We start from the raw sequence: 18418 nt of genomic DNA on the forward strand, positions 1-18418 counted from the left end.
CCTAAGTCTCTACTTTGAACAATGTAGAAGTAGCTGAGCTCATCCTGTGTGAAAGAGTAAAATTTAGTTACTTTTTTTTTCCCTCCCCAGAAAATGAAGTTCCTTTGCAGGAACGAAAAAATTATAAATCAAGTCCTGAAATTCAGGTAGGTGGCTGGTGGTAACTGAGCTTTGCATGGAATTAAGGCGGATACGCTTCTGCAGCTGGAAGGAAGATGAACCAAAGATGTAGTGCATTGTTTCCTTTTTTGTTTTTCCAGGAGCCAATCAGACCTCTTGAGAAAAGAGCTCTAAACTTCCTAGTTAATGAATTTTTATTGAAGAATAGTTACAAGCTTACATCAATAACATTTTCAGATGAAAATCACGATCAGGTAAAGTTTTCTTGTGGGATTTTTAAATGTGTGCTTTCCATGTTCTGATCTTGTCACCAGCTGAAGTGAGCTTAAATGGTATTTGTTGTGCATGTGGTTCACTTTACACATATGAGTATTCTAAGAGTTAAATATTTTAGTTTCTATTTTCATGATAAAACATGGTTTCAAGACACAGGACTTTCCCAAATTTTGTAGGAAGGAGACAGAATGCTTGCACTCCTTAAAGGAACCAAAACAAGAAGAAAAATACTGTGAGTTATAGGTACTTACACACTTTCCTGGATTCAGATAGACACCCTTTCAGTTAAACTTAAGGATCTGAATGTAGTAAAATTCTGAACATCATCTTTTCCTTAAAGCATACTCAGTTGGTTTGTGCAGGATACACAATATACTCATTGTTTGTCATTTCCTGGGCATATATATGTGTATGAGGACACTTAATCCTACTGTAGCATTGAACACAGTCTTGGAGAAGCTCTTGGTAATAAGGTGTAACATCAACACCCAGTACATATTCAGCACAAAACTGGAATATTGCCAGGAGATTTCATGGAATCATAGAATGGTTTGGGTTAGAAAGGACCTCAAAGATCACAGAATCACAGAATGTTAGGGATTGGAAGGGACCAGATCATCTAGTTCCAACCCTCCTGCCATGGGCAGGGACACCTTCCACTACACCAGGTTGCCCAAAGCCTCATCCAACCTGGCCTTGAACACCTCCAGGGATGGGGCATCCACAACTTCTCTGGGCAACCTGTTCCACTGCTTCACCACCCTCTGAGTGAAAAATTTCTTTCTTACATCTAATCTAAATCTGCCCTCTTTCAGTTATACCTGATTCTAAAAAGTGTTTGTGTCCTAGAAAAAAATAAATTGTGATCTATATGTTTTTAGAAGGTCCTCTCTTTTGTACATTACCAAGAGCTGCCTTCAGAGTGAAACTGCTTTGGGTCATGAAATGGATCCTTTTTCTACTTTGGCTTCTCGCTATCGAATTTAAGCTTTCACCACCTTTACTACAATGCAATCTTGATGTGATTATTTTGATGTTGTATGGCCTGCGGTCAAATGAGGAAGAGAAATGAAAATAAGAGGAAGTGTATTGTACGGTTTGGTTTCTCTTATGCCTTTGAAGGATTTTGAACTTTGGGATGACGTAGGATTGAACATTCCAAAACCTCCCGACCTGTTACAACTCTATCGTGACTTTGGAAACCATCACGTTGCTGCGAGAGATGTGGTGGATGTATCTGTCGGTGTAGAAGATGACGAGTTAGAGGCTGCTACTCCTATACTTGGGAGCGTCCCTGTGTTTGAAGCAACACCACAGTCAATAGAAGTAAGAGGTTGTGTAGAAGAAATGTTTCAGCTGTTTGCAGCACTGCTGAACTTTGGCATACTAACCTCTTCTGTTTTTATCTTGCATTTAGCAATGTTTAATGGTGCAAAAACTAGAAGATCAAATTAGTGTGTTAAACAATGAGAAATGGTCTTTGATGGAACAAATCCAAAGACTCGAGAGGTATGTACTTATCAATCTGCTCGGCTGCTGATAAATGTTGGAATAACTTCTCAATGTTTTTCTAGCACATATATGAAAACATACAACTTACATGTACAAAATTAATCGGAAGTTCTTCAGAGCAGGGCAATCTTTCCTTTTTAATACGTGGTATTTAATTTAGAAAATGGAAGGGACTTCAAACTGACTATTTCTCTTTTATTTCCTAATGGTTTAATTTTGTCGTCAGTTTTGTTCTTTTGACACAAATTCTTTATTTACTACTTTGAAAACAGAATCAGTTCTGATGTGTTTTGTGTAGGTTTTCTCTTCAGTCAGTTTTATTTCGCTCCTCAGTACCATGGTGTGTACAGCTTGCAAACACTGTTAGAAAAATGTTTGTTTTAATAACTTATTGAAATACAGTTTTTCTTTCTACAGAGCAAGACTAGTAGAAATGACAGTATCTTTAACAGCAACAAAAAAACAGACTTTAAAAATTTGGCCAAACCATATGATTCTGTAAGCTATGAGAGATCATTCCTCTTAAGAGATGCACCAATACAACATATGGGCAAATGCATAATTTTTAAGTGGCTTTATCGACTTGCATGGTTACCATTTCAAATCCAGATGGGGACAGTATCTATTAATTCACCACTATAGTATTTTAAATTTTGCATCCCAGATAGAGTTCTGTCTCTTGACAATTTGTGTCTCAGTGCTCAGCTTTCAGATAGAAGCAGATAACACTATTGTTTTTCACTTATTTCATTGATTCACTCTGAGTGCAGCTTTGCTACTACTGATTATTGACTAAAGAACTCCTTTAAACCAGCGCTCATTTGCACAGCTTGTGTGATGTGAGTTATTTCTGTTAAAGGAATTTTTTAACATACTGGAGTTGAAGAGGGAGCTTTTCAGTACGTTATCCTTCTTTCTGTGCTTCAATCTTGTGATCCCAGCAACCTTCTCATGCAAGCTGCAAAAATATTTCATTCTTTGCTTTTCCCTTTTCAGTGAAATAGATTTTCTCAAGAATGAAAACTTTGCTGTGTCAACAGTTTATGGTGTAGCTCCCCATCCTTCTTTAAAACAAGTGCCTCTCACAGTCTCAGAGGACAACGGACGGTACTTGGATATCAAGAGCTCTGAGAATGACAGTAAACATGGAAACACTGAGGAAACAAGCCTTTCTTTACCAACTGAAGTGGATTCAAGGACTTCTAAAGATGATACGCTAAATTCTGTGCCCTGTAAAGAAACAGAGAAACTGTCCTCTTGTGCTCCGTCAACTAAAGCTGCAGTCCACTTTGATAAACCTAATAGGTTAGTGGTAAGGTTTAAACTGGAATGCTTTAATTAAAAATTCTTGTCGAGTGGATAGATGTTTTCCTAACAGTAAAATTCTGCAGAATTCATAGATCACTTGTATTTTGAATGCAAATAAGACTTCACATACCTTTAGGGGTACAGTGCTGATATTTTCATATTGTTCCTTATTTTTTTAGGGGGGAGTACGTTTGACTAATGTACATTTTTAGTATTAAGTTTGAGTTTCTTTTCACATCCTACTTGTTTCTAAAACTAGTCCTTGCAACAAAAAAGCTAAAATCAAAATGGCGAATGGGAAGACAAGATGTTTCCAGTCGCTTTTAAATTTTTATTTCATGATGAAATCTTCTCAATTCTGCTTGAAGAGTGGTTGGGAAATTTTTTACTATGGATGTGTAGATATGCATAACTCTCAGTATCTAAGAGAACTATGTAATTATTTTTCTTTAATAATCAGAAGAGGTATCCAATGACATTCTGATTTTTGAGTTTTGAATTTGGGGCAAGTCTTCATTGGGTAACTATGATTCTTTTAATTGAAATAGGATATTCATGTTGTGTTACTACATGGAGACTGAGTTTGTTCTTGAGAAAGCCTCTCCAATCTGCACAGATTTTTAAGCATTATAGTGAAGAGGGCAAGTGACATGTTCATTAAGTAATAGCTAAACCACTGTGTAGCCATCAGGAGTAACATGGAACACAAACTTAATGAGGGTACGTACAACTTCTGAAATTGCCATTGTGGACAAAGATGCCCGAGTAGCTTCACCTTGTGGTCTTACCGTTGCCGTTCCTAGGGGAACAGGTAGCCATTCCACTTCTTGTCAGCTCTCTTAGCATTCTTTTGCTGGTGTTGGTACAGTCATGTGTTTCTAAAATTACCTTCCATCTGAAAACACCCAGTAGAAACCTGTGTGTGACATTCTGTGCAGATGGAAAAAGCAATACAAGCTGGGAGGAAAGGAAGAAGAAGAAAAAGGGAAAAAAAAAAAGAGTTGCTAACCCTGCTAGTAATTAACTTTTCTGGCAAACCGAAAGTATCCTGTTTTCCCTGGGTTTCCTGAACTTCTTGCACTGACTCCTAGGGGCAGGGGCGCTTGTTCAGTGATATCTTAACTTTAGAATAGAACAGGAGGAAAGATTTCTGAATACAGTACCTCAGAGTCTTACTACAAATTTCTTCTCTGCTAATTGAATATACTAGCGTTTAACAGGAAAGTAAAACTTGACTTAATCTTTTTCTGGATAATTTGCAGTGGTTCTCTTTAAGCTTTTAGGGTTTTCTTATTTCTTTCATGTCCTAGATGAATATCTAGACTAGGTAGTAATCAAAACTTACAGCTGTCATACACTGATTGCTATAAACTTGTCTACCTACTTTCATCTGTGGCTCGTTGCAAGTTTCATTTTGCTCACAGTAATTGGGAGTGCTGGGAGGCATTAAGTGCATGAATATTAGATGAGTGGTTTGGTGATAGCAGGATGGTTATCAAAATAGGAGAAGATCACTGTCTGAGGTAGAAACTATGAGTATCTCCAGTGGGATTTATGACAGTAGTCTTTACAAAAAACAGAATTTGTTTTGCTGCTTGCAGCACTTTTAAATATAACTACATGTGGATTTATTTGTAAAATAGTTGAATAAAGCCTTCAATTCCCCTTGAGTTTACTTCAGAAATCCACTCAAAAGCTGTTAACTGCAGAAAGAAGTAATGCACGTGTAAAATGTAGCTATTTTTGTACTGAGTTTTGGGCTTAACATGTCAGTGGAGGGTCAAAGGAAAACATATTTGATATGGTGTTTTACTAAACACTAAGTTTTCTTTGTATCACTAAATTTTCATCCTGGATTATGCACTTGGTTTGTGATAATACAGTAGATTATTTTTCATTAAGAATTATATTCCTTCTTAAGCATTCTAAGATCTGTTGGAGAAGCAGAACTACAAAAGTGATGGATATTTATTTATTTCAGTCCATTTGTAGAAGAGCATTACTACAATTTATTCAGAGTGTATTAAGAGGTATTAAAAACTAAGGCTGTATCCCAAAAAGCAAGATTGTTACTACTGTAGCTAGGGAATGGATTCTTGGCATAAACCTTGCCCAGATGGAAAGAAAGGATAGAAGAGCCAGTATGCCTGCCTGGTGTGACCGCACTTGGAGCAGCCGTGCGTGCGTATCTGCAAATGAGGACGTGGCCATCGTTGGAAAAACGCCTCGTCTGACAGATTGCAGTAGGAAGCACTAGCAGCAGTTTAAATAGACTGCACCACTTGTATTTATTCAGCTCCTTTGAGGTGTTTGGCAGTTTGCACCAAATACAAGGTGTTTTCTGGATATAGCAGTCACTCCTGACTTTTTCGGTAAATCGACTCCTTTGTCCCAGTGTTCTATGGAATAGAATAGTAGTGCTTGGGTGTTGTATACATCGTTCTTCCTTATGTTTGAACATCTTTGCTGCTGACATCTGTTGGTCCTTGAAAAGACTGACTTTCCACTCTTGTGTCCAAGAGGCCCAGGTATGTCTTCTTTTCTGTCCAGCATAGCCATCAAGATTTCACTCGACTTCATCAAGGAGAATCTTTCTGGACTCTAAATATAGCCAGCAATCATAACAGGATCCATGCTGCCTGGAGCCTGCTGTTAATTAACCCTCAGGGAAATTCCGTGGCATATTAGTTAGATTAGTTAGTTTTAAGTCTCTGCAAAATGGGGATGGAACTTTGCCCTTCTGTAGGATTTTAATTAAGGTTTCCAATGGGGAAGGATCTGATGTTCTACAGAACAAACGCCGAGGTGGAGGATGGCCTGGGCAAAGGGCTGGCCAAAGCTTTGCCACTCTCTTGATGTTAAGCTGCTGCTTTGCAACGCTTCCTCCTGTTCTCCCAATGAAAATAAACCTTAAAGCCTTGAGTAGAGCCTGTAAATCTGTCACTCAAGAGTACTTTTACAGAATAAGGACTAACGTACTGCTAGACAGAGGTCCTTTGCAACTTGCCACCATCTCAGTCATTTAGTAACTTTTTTAAAGAGAACCCTTGCACAAAACCAAGCTGATTGGAATTAAAACAAACTTACTTCATTAAAATTTAAAGCATGTTTTAAAACCCCATACTGTCAGGAAAGAAACTTGATTTTAAGTAATAAAAAGAAATTCTTACTTTTCATATTTTGTAAATAGAAGAGAAAAACTACTCTGACATATTTATCCATATCCTCCTGGATTAGTTTAAACAATTGTAAGTAGGAACTTAGATTGTTAATGTGCTTTTTTTGGTTAGAAAAGGAGGAATGATTATATATTTACTATGTAATTATATATTTACTATATTATGACAATATTTACTATATTGTATATAATAATATTTACTATATTATTATGTATTTACTATAAATAGTGTGATGTTTCAATGTATTAGATAAAAATATGTGTCCATACATCTAATTGCACATGCACAGGATTTTGTGCACTCAGGTGCATAAACCACATTTTTAAGAGTTGAAAGGTGATACCACTTCGCATGTAAGAAACAGAAATTGCTTCCTCCCTTAAAATCTTACAGTGTCATTGAAGGATTCAAAAAGCAGATGATGATATAGGGGGAGATGCTTTCTGTGCATGTTTTGGAAGACAGAAGTGCCTTTTTCCTCTCAGGCAGTATCAGATTAGCATCTAAATACAGGTAAGGCAGAGGGAGTTGTCATTACTGGGAAAAATAGGATGTTGCTGCTGTTTGATGTAATGGTCAGTCCAGTCATTGCTTTCTGAGAACACTTCTGCCAAATTACCTCCTGGGACTAGGTTGTTTCAGGATTTTTGTCAGGGTTTTATGTGCATACTTAAGGCTGTGAGTAGCTCAGCTGTGTTGGCTGGTGCTGTGCGTGGGCACTTCTATAGGTCGCACCTACGTTAGGGATTAGGCAGCAGTTTAGGGTTGGCTTTGAGGTTCTCATTACACCCTGGAGTCCAACGTTTAGATCCCAAAGTGACAGTTGAACAGTCTCTATTTAATCCTGTAGCTTGTGACTGACTACTTGAATGTTTTTGTGCAATGTGCAGAATCAGAGCATTAAGCAAAAATCCTGTTTCTTGTGATTTCTGCCCCCCGGGTTGCATAATTGTGTGCTTCCTCTTGTATTGCTAAAGCTTCCTTTTCTTCATGCTTTAGTCCTATTTTTGTCTGTGCAGCAGTTTGAAAGATGCTACATTTTTCAGAACTAAAAGTAACTTCGTAATTAGGACATCCACTTTTTGTCTTGCTACAAACGAAACACCCTAAAAGTCAAAGATAATTTTAAACAAAAACTTCTGCCATATGCTTCACTGAAAACGTACTTTCTGAATGTCATTTTACTTAGCTGGTTAAAGGAGAGTAAAAGGATGTGTGCAATCACCTTTCTCATCTGTGCTTCCCCCCCTACCCCCCTCCCTTTTTGACAATATTTCAGGAAATTGTCACCAGCGTTCCATCAAGCACTACTGTCTTTCTGTCGGATGTCAGCAGATAGCCGTTTGGGATCAGAGGTATATTTCCAAGTTGACATAAACTAGAAGATCCTTTATTCTGCACGGCAGCAATAGTTAAACAAGCAATAATTGCTTTGAAACAAGACTTACTAACATACGTGGAGAAATAAATTTACGTGCCTGAAACTTAAAAAATAGGGATATGCTTTTAGATTTTGGCTTAAGTGTGAAACCTACTGATAGGTAATTACTGGGAAGTTTTGAGTCTCTACAAGTGCCTGCTGCAATTCTTATTATTCCTTTAAAAGAGTATTTTTTTATTCTTGTGCTTCACTTAAAAAAAAAACAACCAACCAACCAACTTGGTTTTCTAGGTATCTCGGATTGCAGACAGTGAAAAAAGTGTCATGTTAATGTTGGGACGCTGCCTGCCTCATATTGTTCCTAATGTGCTGCTTGCAAAGCGAGAGGTGAGAAATCCTGAAATTTTACTTTTTTACCAGGGTGTTGGCTTGTTCATTTTGAAGATGTTGTGTCTAATGTCATGAAAGTCTGTTACTTGCAATCATGTTCTTACTTTTGTGCATGCCTCTCTGCTCCTAGAAAATGGTTTTACACCTCTGTCAGGTGAGTTCAGTAAACCCGCATGGTATCCTAATATTTCTTCCTTTGCTTAAGGCACCCATTAGCATTCAGCAAGACTAACTGTTACTGTAGGTCCATCTGTGGTAGCACAAATGTTTTTGTTATAGAAATCCATGCTAAATGTGTGTTACAAAGAGCAGAGGATATCAGTTCAAACATTAAACTTGGTTTATTTTATCTATCAGTTCTAATAAGGATTAATGTTCGTGTTCTTTTGCAGCACTATATATTTCAACCAAAAAAAATTATTTGAATCAACTTTTTCTAGAAGCTCCACGTATCAGCCAAGATAAGGTTCATCAAAAACACCCTTTGATAAGGAAAATAGCAATCTTGTTTATATGTTTACCTTAAATTTAAAATGAAGCTAAATAAAATTATGAAAATGTAATGTTTATTTTGAATGTAAATTAAGATGGTGTTTTGCATAATTATTCATACTATTTAATGTAGAAAAGAAAGACTGTGATTGAAGATGGGGAAAAAAAAATTTACTGTTTTTTGTATTGCTTTGTTATAAATATTGCACATTACCAAATGTGTAAAAAATAAGAATATATCAAACAAAAATTCAACAACCTTATAGTTGACACTGAAATAAAGGGTTTGAAGTAGTCTTGAGTAAGTTTTAGTCTTTATTGAGGGGACCTACAGTATGGTAGACTTAGTAGTGTGTTTGGCGTAAATTCATTTTAAGGCTTTGAAAAATCCTCAAGAAATTTGTACTGATCCTATAATTTAAAATTTTATAGCATAAGAGCAATTATCAGCAGTTCACATGGCGAGCTTGAGATGTACCACATTTTAAAAGTCTCAAACTTTATAAAAAGGCTTTTTTTCTGAGGGTGTTAACTGGATGCTCTGGAAATGGTTCTGTTAATAACCTTTCAGAATAATTCCGTGAACGTTCCTGGATCAGTGCTTAATTTCCAATTTCTTATTCATTCCTTTCCTTCCCTCTGCTTGGCAGGATGCGGTATTTTGGCTTCTTTTCACAGCTTGTAGCATAGTCTGTGTAATGCATTTAATATTTTTGTGACCTTTTAGGCTATTTCCTACTTATTTTGTTCTACAGTTGAAGTTACATTTGATTACATGTATTTTTTGCCTTAAATGAATCATCTGTTTCAATTTGATTGAAAAAGCCACAAGTGAGAATTGTGTAACTGGGTTGCATGGGATGCTTAATGTTCTGAGACTTGAAATTTTCTTTAAAAATAGCTTTTCTCAGTTACCACCCATTGCTACAACTGTTGTAATGTTCTTTCAGATGTAGTTGTGGAATTTGAAGTGAAACTTGAGTAGACCACGTGTTAGTATTTGTTAATACCAGTATTAAGAAAAGCTAATCGAAGAACTAGTCTCTTTTCAACAAGGTACAACTTTGGGTCTTGTTCAAAACCAGCCTTATCAAGAGAGAGTCTTAGCACAAGTTTACAGAGAAGTGATGTAGAAGTATACCAAAAGATCACTAATTTGAGAAAGATATTTAACAGGTTCGGGTTATAAAGCAAAGTGATCGCTGGTCTGCTCTGAAAGATACAGGGGAACTATTCAAGATCTTACACTGTCAGTGTGTTAGACATGAGAATTAAACATAATTTGGTGATGACTCCCTAAAGTACCTATCTTGGTTCTTTAAGCACCCATCATGTTGAAATGGGTTGCAAAATCTTAAGCTGAAAATGTTGTGCTGTACATTTTCATTGTGGAGAAACTGGGCTTGTGGAGGTTGACAATCTCTCAGTAGGCACCAGAGATTCAGAAGCCATTTCAACAATGCTTTTAACCCTCTGAAGGTCAGTAGCAGCCTGACTTGGTGACAAGTTGTCCAGTAAATGTTACAGTTGTCATCTGAGCAACCAGTGAGTGTCAGAATGGCTGACGCTTTTCCGAAATTGTTATTTGTGTGTATTGGTGCAGCTTTGTTACTCAATGCCTGTAGTTTAGGTTCTGGTGGAGGAATAAGAAAGAAGGAAAAATAAGTGTTGCATAGGGTGGCTGAGGAGATGGTTTTAGTTGTTTCTAAAAGAGCAGTTCAACCAGGTGAAATCAATAATGCGTAATAGAGGGTAATTGCCTGCAAGCAATTGGTACTCATTAAAATTCCATGTGTCAACATGTAGATTTAATTTTGGTTTTATCCCAAGTGTCTAGTTTATCCTAACTGCTGGAGAACATGTGTGTCAATGTTTAGATTTGCATGTGAATGCGCTCACAAAGGAGATACTGCAAGCCAATTGGGAAGTGGAATGAACGGTAACAAAATGCTAAAAAATGATTCAAAAAAACCCAACCCAAAACTCCTTAGGCTGGGTGTGCAGTCTGCAGTAACACTGCCTACAGATAAGCAGCCTGAGTTCGTAAAATTTCATCAACATTGGAATCTGTTTCCTCAGTTGTGTTCTTACCACTTAAAACTAAAATGCATTTAAGATTTTAAAAAAAATATAATCAACCACCTTCTATTTGTTAAGAGATATACCATAAAAAGATTCCTTTGTCTAAACTGTAATTAGAGGAAATCCATCTTTTAAAATTTTTGCAATGGCTAATCAGTGCAATACTGATTTCTCACCCTTTATAAGATACAAAAAATTATTATCTTTTTGTCAGGTAGCAGGAGTAACCTTGTTTGTGCAGCTCCCACACTCTGCAGTATGTAGTTCCTTAGCGGAGTTGGGGTCAGAGTAAACTTTTTGGCTTAAGGTCAGGATCTTGTTACTCTCTCTTAATCAAGAAACACTTTTCCTTAGTTGTTAATACCTTTCATCTCACCCAGTATTCCAGGGTTAGTTTCCGTAACTTTCATTTGTGGTTATGCAAACTCAGCAAAATCATGGTTTACTAAATGGGCACCACTACATTTTTATAGTGAGAAACTGTTATTTGTACAGAGTTCGGTATGTTAAGAATAGTTTTGCTTTTATTTCTTTGTAAAGTTGAAGCAAAGTTAATGCTGAATCCGCCAACTCTGAATGGGTGCCCTTCTCAACTCTGCTAGAAGAAAGTGGTGCTGGAGATTTCAAGTTGTTCCCATTACCATGTAGTAACTATGCGTAGACACCACCGAGGCACTTTGGTTTTCTGGCATTTTTTGTAGGTAGCTGTCTCTTAAAACACGGTAGAGCTGAATATCTTATTACAGATTTTAATCTCAGTCTTACACTTTAAAAGCCATAAAATACTGGCTTTGTTAACAAATGTAAAAGAATGCTGTGTCAGAGCTTGAAGGTATATTTAAGTGGTTGTTTCCAGCATCTGTGTCAAGCAGATGTCGTTCTGGTTGGATATGGATAAAGGTATAAGCTTGAGTTCCTGGACATGAAAATTGTCAGGCATCAGTATCCTCTAAATGACTGTTTCTATTTCACAGAATGGGGGAGAATCAAAAAACTTAAGTGAACAATTAAAATACTTCCCGTTACTCTGTAAAACTGAGATTGCGGTAGGCTTCTGTAAACTGCTGAAAAACAGGGATAGTGTTGACCACAGCCTGTTTGCTGGTTCTCTCCTGGTTTACTTGGGGTGTTGGTTTTGGTTTGGTGGACGTTTTTCTTTGGGGGTGGGGTTGCCCCTCACAGATAACCAGAGACACACATAACCTTTTTTTTTATTTAAGTCCTTTAGTTCCTTTCTCTGGACATGAGGGGCTGGTGTAATTTTCTTAAAATGAAATAGCTCAATCTCAGAGTCTCCTTTCGTCTCTAGCCTTAAAGCTGATGTTTCTCAACGCCATGTCTTTAAACATGTAACACATGGATGCGAGGAGTTGGACGTAATGGTTATTAACTGAATTGCCAATTGTTACTAGTTTTATCACAGTACTTTCATATGCAGATTTTCAAATAAACAGTAGATAAACAAGTACAAAATTTTTTTCACGTCCATATCTGCATTGATTCTTCTGTAAAAGCATCCCTTTTAGGATCTGCGAGAGGCTTAATTTGAATCCTGGAATAATAGTCTCATCCTATGAAACGTAATTAGAGTTGTAATTTTAATATTAAGAAGATGAGTAGCAAAAAGTTCTGAGTCATGTATTAATCCTATGATTAATTTTTTTTTTCATTTTAAAACTAAAAAGATGAATTCTGAATTTCAAATACATTCTTGCATGAGAGACTATTTTCTTTTATTTACTGGTTGTCAAAGGCTAAGTTACAGAATAATTTTAACAGAGTATTGGCTCCCTATCTAATATTGACTATTACAGAAGATTAAAAGTGACACATTTACAAAATCGATCATAATGTCATCCTGGTTTATACAGTATGTTGTCACCTGTTTGCCATATTATTGCATTAATATTTGAAATAATAAAAAACACGACTCTCCTAAGCTATTGAAGTAACCAATCTTGTCACTTAACACTAAATTTATTTTTGAGACAAATATTTCGCTTATGAGCACTCCAACAAAAAGACTAATTAGCAAGAGAAACTTTTGTCAGAATATTAGACAAAAAAAATTATAATGAAGGCAACAACACAGATGGAAATTTCCTTGCTACCATGTAAGAAAATGGTAAAATAGGCAAATGCTTGCTATAGGATGCATTTTAAAAAAACCCAAACTTTAGTATTTTGTTTCAATACTTTTAATGAGTAGGAGGAACTGTTTTGCATGTAGTTGAAGTGATAGCAGTTACCTTTCCAAAGCCACGTGGTTTTGAACGGAATGAAGAGCTGCTCCACGTGCCCATGTAGATGTTGCTTTTAGTGAGAACTCAAATAAGCTCAAGTAGTGAATCCTTGTCAAAGATGACAGAACGTGTTGTTGCAAGGTAGGGGGGAAATTGTCCGAAGGTACCATGGTGAAAAATTTGCGAGTTTTTCTTTGGAGAGACCGATGTGGACATTATGCAGAAGTAGAGCAGAGAGAAGACAGACCATTTCAGTTCCCTGTGCAGTGCTTTAGGTCGGAAGCTTTATCCTTCCTGTGTGTAGCTTACCTTAAAGGAAGAATAAAGTAACTTTTGTCTTTCTAGTCTACATCTGGGTAGATGGAAACTGCCTCAGATACCACCTCGCCTTTTCAGGAGGGGAGGTGAGACCTCTGGCACGTGATGTTTGCTTTCATCAAGTTGCAAGTGCTGACGATGTCATAGTGACAGTCTGCTTGGCATCTAATCGGAACACGGTGTCACATGTCTGCAAGTCACTCCTCCTGGTATTGTTGATTAACACGAACGAATCAGATTTCCGAAGTCAGAGGCAAAAGGGAAAAGAGGGACCTGGGGATGAACAGGACATTTAGGAAAGATCCCAAAGTAAATAGAGGGAGAGTTGTTGTTCTTTTGAAAGGTGATGCTCTTCCTTTATGACTGTCAGCACAAGTGGTATTCCTTCCCAAGGAAGGCAGAGTGTTTCAAGTAGCATTGGAAGTCCTCTCCTTGATTATTAATAATCTGTACAGTCTCCGTAACAAAGATAGGAACTTTCCTCTTGAATTTAAACAGCCAAATGCTAATACTATTGTGATTCTCTGGAAAATTACCACTTTCTACAGCACTTCTCTGCTGTTTTTGAGAATGAAAAATCTGAGATGTATTAAACAAGCCTACATCTAAGGCACGGCCCTTAGCAACAGGAAGGAATGAGCTTGAGCCTGCCTGTAGGTTGTTTTTTGTTCTTAATCATCCTGAATATCCTGAGAAGGATCTGTCCCCTTTTAAGTCTTTGGGAGGTTTCACCTGACCTGTTTTGTCCATCTGTGAGAGCAGTTTTGTTGTTCTTGTCCCACAGAAAGTCCCTTTAGCCTCTAGTTTTACCTTCCTGCCCGTTAAGTGTATAGGGAGCGCATAAAACACGGTTCAAGACTTCTCACTGTTTCTCCCCTCCCCTTACTAGAAGGAACTGTAGAAGCACTGATGCAGCGATGCAGAGAACACTCTCTTCTCCCATAGTATGCATGAAAGAATGTGACCCATGGACAAGAAAATGCAGCTAATTCCATCAGCTGTAATAACCAGCTTTCTGCAAGGTAAAGAATCAGCCTTGTATCTGCCCCATCTCAGTGGTGTGAGGTTACTCATTCGCCTTTCACACGCAAGGTAGTAGTATCTAGGTGAATATTCAGGTGTTTTTCTTTCACGTAGACTCGTCTGGAAAAAGACAACTTTGTTAACATTCTTAAGTTTGAATAGAAGCTTTTTTTAAAAAAAACGCCAAACTCATGGTGCTGTTTTGAAATCTAGCGGTAGTTTTGAGTGAGCAGTTCAGATTTTTGCATAGGTACTCAAGCGTACTGGGAAAGTTAAGTCAGCATTATGGTTTCAATGGATGAAACAAAAACCCTGGAGAGATAGATAGATATAGATAGATAGATATCTCATGAGGTTTTTTAATATCATAAATATACATGTCCTATTTCAAGGGGTGTATTCTCTTTTAAAAAATTCTTTATAAAGAATACTTAAGAATAATTGCAAGAGCAGTTGGATAATATGAACTTAAGGTTGATTTCAGAAAGTTAGGTCTCAGTAAAGTAGCACAGGGTTTTTTTGATGTAAAGATTTTTCCATGAGCTGTATTCTTCATGGTGAAATTAGTAATTATGTTGTGTATCTACAAATTGCAACCTGATCGCCTCTTAGCTTAGTGTATGAGTAGTGGTATTTAGAATGACAGGTTGAGGGTTTTTAATATAATATTTTTTCAAATCTTTTTGAGTCAAAACAGTGTTTGCAGGAGAGAAAGTGTTTGTGTGGAGTACAAAAAAAAGTTAAATAGGTTAAGCCCCTTTCCTTCTCAGAACTTTAAATGGGCAAAATGAGAATGTTAAGTATACAAAAAATAAAATCTTAACTTGCAGATTCTAGAGGGAGAGGAGCTTGCAGCTGAAGAAAGTTATTTAGCATTTTGTGCAAGGTAATTTGTAAAGTTTCTTCAATACACATTTTCAATTCACATTATTTTGCATTGTGCTACACTTATTTAAAAACAAACACAAAAACTGGGTCACTTTAACATATTGAGAAATAGAAATGTCCAAATTGTTCAAATTTATTTTTCATTTCTCCTTCTGTACTTTCAAATTTTTTTTAAACAATGGGTAGGATATTTCCACGTTCATTCCTCTAGCTCCTCATAAATTCCCTAATCTGTACCATAATTGGGTTAAATATTGCCAAAATATCTTCCAGAATATTAAAATACATTTTAGGATGTGTCTGTCATCTTTGAGAGGGGGAATAGCACACTAAATAGAATTTTGTAAAATGAAAAAAAACAGCTTATCAGCAGTTGATTAGTTTAGGCAATGCTCTAAACCAGGTATTGTTCTATGTTTAAAATAAACACTTGTGATTTAGGAAAATCCAAGTTGAGCAGTGAGGGTGTCTTTTAATGTTGTTTCCACATGTCGACCTTGTTTAACAGGCTTCATCTCAAGAACATCATGAATAGGTAGCTTTGAATGTCTGCAAGAAGAAATTGATACCTCCCTGCAAAATTCTTACAAATAACTGTAGATTTTTCCAGGTTTTGTTTAATCTTTCCTCGTAACTTCAGAAGTGTTTCCCACTGTCATCTGCTTGTTTGTCACAGCTTATTAGTTTGCAAAAAGCCTGTCTGCTCCAAGTGGCTCAGATGTGTGCGGCCAGTGGGAGAGGAAGTCTCCAGATCACTTGCCCGTGTTTTCACTGCAGACACCTTGATGTGTCTTGTTCTTTTCATCCAGACTCCCAGTGGGATGTTTCTGTCCCTAAGATATTAAATCCACCTAGAAATCATGTGGCTTCCAAATTCAGTTGGGAGTAAAGGCTCTTGTCAACAAGGTCAAGGAAAGGGACTTCCAGTCCAAATTTTAGGAACATTTGTTTCTTCTGGGAATGAATACCATGAGCTTTGAAGGCATATTTAGAAATGAGTGGGTCTTCACTATTGGGTGAAGACCCAATAGATATTGAAGACCCAATATATATATATATTGCATTATATTTTCTTTCAGTTAATATATAGTATTTTCTTGGTAGTTTGTTCCTTAAGGGGATTGAATTGCTTTACAAAGATAATTCAGCTTCAAGTACTACTGCTTTATTGAACAAAAAAAAAACCCCACAAACCTTTAAACCAAAAATCATAGTTCTCAGTCAACACAAAATAGAGGATGTCTATCTGCAGTCACCTCTACCAATGTATGTTTCTCCTCAGTGCTTATTCAAACTTGTGCACAGAATTGTGTGCATGGTTAATGGGAAATGTTAATCTTTGACTCCATGGTGTCAGAAGGAGCTTTTTCCATAGGAGTTTTGTTCCGTAGGTGTCTGTGGAGCTTGCTTCAGTTCAGTAGGTAGTGAAGACAGTGTAAACTATGATTGTCCTCTAATTCTGGTTACAGGTGACCTGCATATGGTAATTGCAATCTTTGCAGAGCTTTTTATTTGATGTGCTGCTTCTCCCCTGATCTTTCCTAGCAGGAAAATAACTCTTAACTTTTGCAGACCTTCACTTTTTTCAGATCAAGATTCTAAAACATCTTCTCTAACTGTTTTGATGTTATATGGCTAGATTTATCTTCTTAGTTTCTTTTGCTATTAATGAATATATGCCCAAAGCGTTTTTACTTTGTTTGGTTTTCCCCTACCCACAACTTTTTAGGAATTGATCCCACTCATACTGTGTACAGCCTGCCTCCATCCCGAACCCAAAGAGAGAGATCAGCTTCTGCACATTCTGTTCAATTTGATCAAACGACCAGATGATGAGCAAAGGTGTGTTTGCGTTTGTGTGTTGCGGGACAAGAAGGAACTTTTTTCTTTGTCAAAGAAGCAGAACCAGTAGAAACTGGATATTATTGGATGATTGTAACCAAGCTTCACTTAAGCTGAGATTTTGCTGGTATAGCGTTGACAAATTTCTGTGGACTTGGGGACTTTCCATTTCCATGACCAGTACTTTCTCGTTACTGAAATGTAAGAACGTGCTGGGTAAGCTGCAGGGTAACATTTCAGTTCCTTTCTTATTTAAAGAAGAACTGAAACGCTTTGTTATAATGAGCTTTAAGATCACGAATCTTAGCAATGGTTGATACAGGAATCAAAACAGCTTTTTTAAACCTTTGTCTTAGTGTATCTTAGCGATCTCTATGTTTGTAACTTAACTACCATGTTTAGTCGGGAAAATTGCATGAGAAAATACTACTTTTCCTGGTTACGGTTTAGTACTATGGTAGCAATAGAAAATTCAGAAGACCAAGGCAGTGATTTAGTTCCAAGAAGCGTTAAGAGCTTTGTTTTATTTTGGTTAAGACTTTGAAACAAAGTATACTTTTAATTTTGTTTTATAAATTCTTTCTTAGTACTCAGGAAATTTGACTTTGTACCGATGTTGATAAGAATATCCTTAAGGTTGAAAGACAGAACCCTAGCTGGTATCTTTCCTTCTCCAGCTGTAGAAAGATTTTTCATATTTGATCTGTAGCTCTTCTGTTATTTTCATTAGAGATGTTTTATAAAGCATCTGTATCTGTCATTGCTCTATTCTATCTTCAGACAAAATAAGCTTTATGAAATAGGTGGAAAGTGGTTCTTTTAAAGATTCTCTGAAACTAAAGTGTTCCGGTGTCTTTCTAAATTGTTCCCATGGTAAAATTTAGAGATGAGGTACAATTGAAAGAGATGGCTTTGGAGACAAAAAATGCAGAAATTAAAAGCAACTTGTAGCACAGTGGCACCATGGAGATTGAAATTTCAGAAAGGTGCACTCCTTGTTCTACTTCAGATTTGTTAGAAATCTTCTGAAATGTCTACCATTATCTAAAATGTTTTGGATGCCCCATGCAGATTGAGAAGCTAAAATTATTTTGTGATGGAGAGGCAAAGGAAGTTACATCTCGCTTGTAGTCTCTTGTAGTTAATTTGTCATAAGATTGACAGCTTGTCAAGTAGATTTTTTTGTAGCCTGTTTAGCTACAGTTGGATCTGTCTTTTCCAGCAGCTAAGAAAGAAAATCCAAGCTTCTTTTTCTTTGAAGTTGTTCATTCTTTGTTATGTTAGAGATTTATATCCAGAAATAACTAATTTTCATCAGAAATTTGATGAGAATATTCTGCCATAACCTCCAGGACAATATATGT

At 36.7% G+C, this 18418-nt stretch overlaps 1 protein-coding gene across 2 annotated transcripts in view; it reads left to right on the top strand.

The window, feature by feature from the left end:
• Positions 1-18418, top strand: part of RELCH (RAB11 binding and LisH domain, coiled-coil and HEAT repeat containing) — a 79931-nt gene that overhangs the window by 23734 nt on the left and 37779 nt on the right. For both annotated transcript variants that reach the window (XM_086608408.1, XM_086608409.1), the window contains 8 exons: positions 91-146; positions 261-374; positions 1519-1722; positions 1814-1905; positions 2905-3213; positions 7675-7750; positions 8068-8163; positions 16942-17054. In XM_086608408.1, coding sequence (XP_086464534.1) covers positions 91-146; positions 261-374; positions 1519-1722; positions 1814-1905; positions 2905-3213; positions 7675-7750; positions 8068-8163; positions 16942-17054 — 1060 coding nt within the window. The remainder of the gene's footprint in view (positions 1-90; positions 147-260; positions 375-1518; positions 1723-1813; positions 1906-2904; positions 3214-7674; positions 7751-8067; positions 8164-16941; positions 17055-18418) is intronic.

Source organism: Tauraco erythrolophus, chromosome 3, assembly GCF_009769465.1.
Source record: "Tauraco erythrolophus isolate bTauEry1 chromosome 3, bTauEry1.pri, whole genome shotgun sequence".
In the NCBI taxonomy this organism is placed as follows: Eukaryota; Metazoa; Chordata; class Aves; order Musophagiformes; family Musophagidae; genus Tauraco; species Tauraco erythrolophus.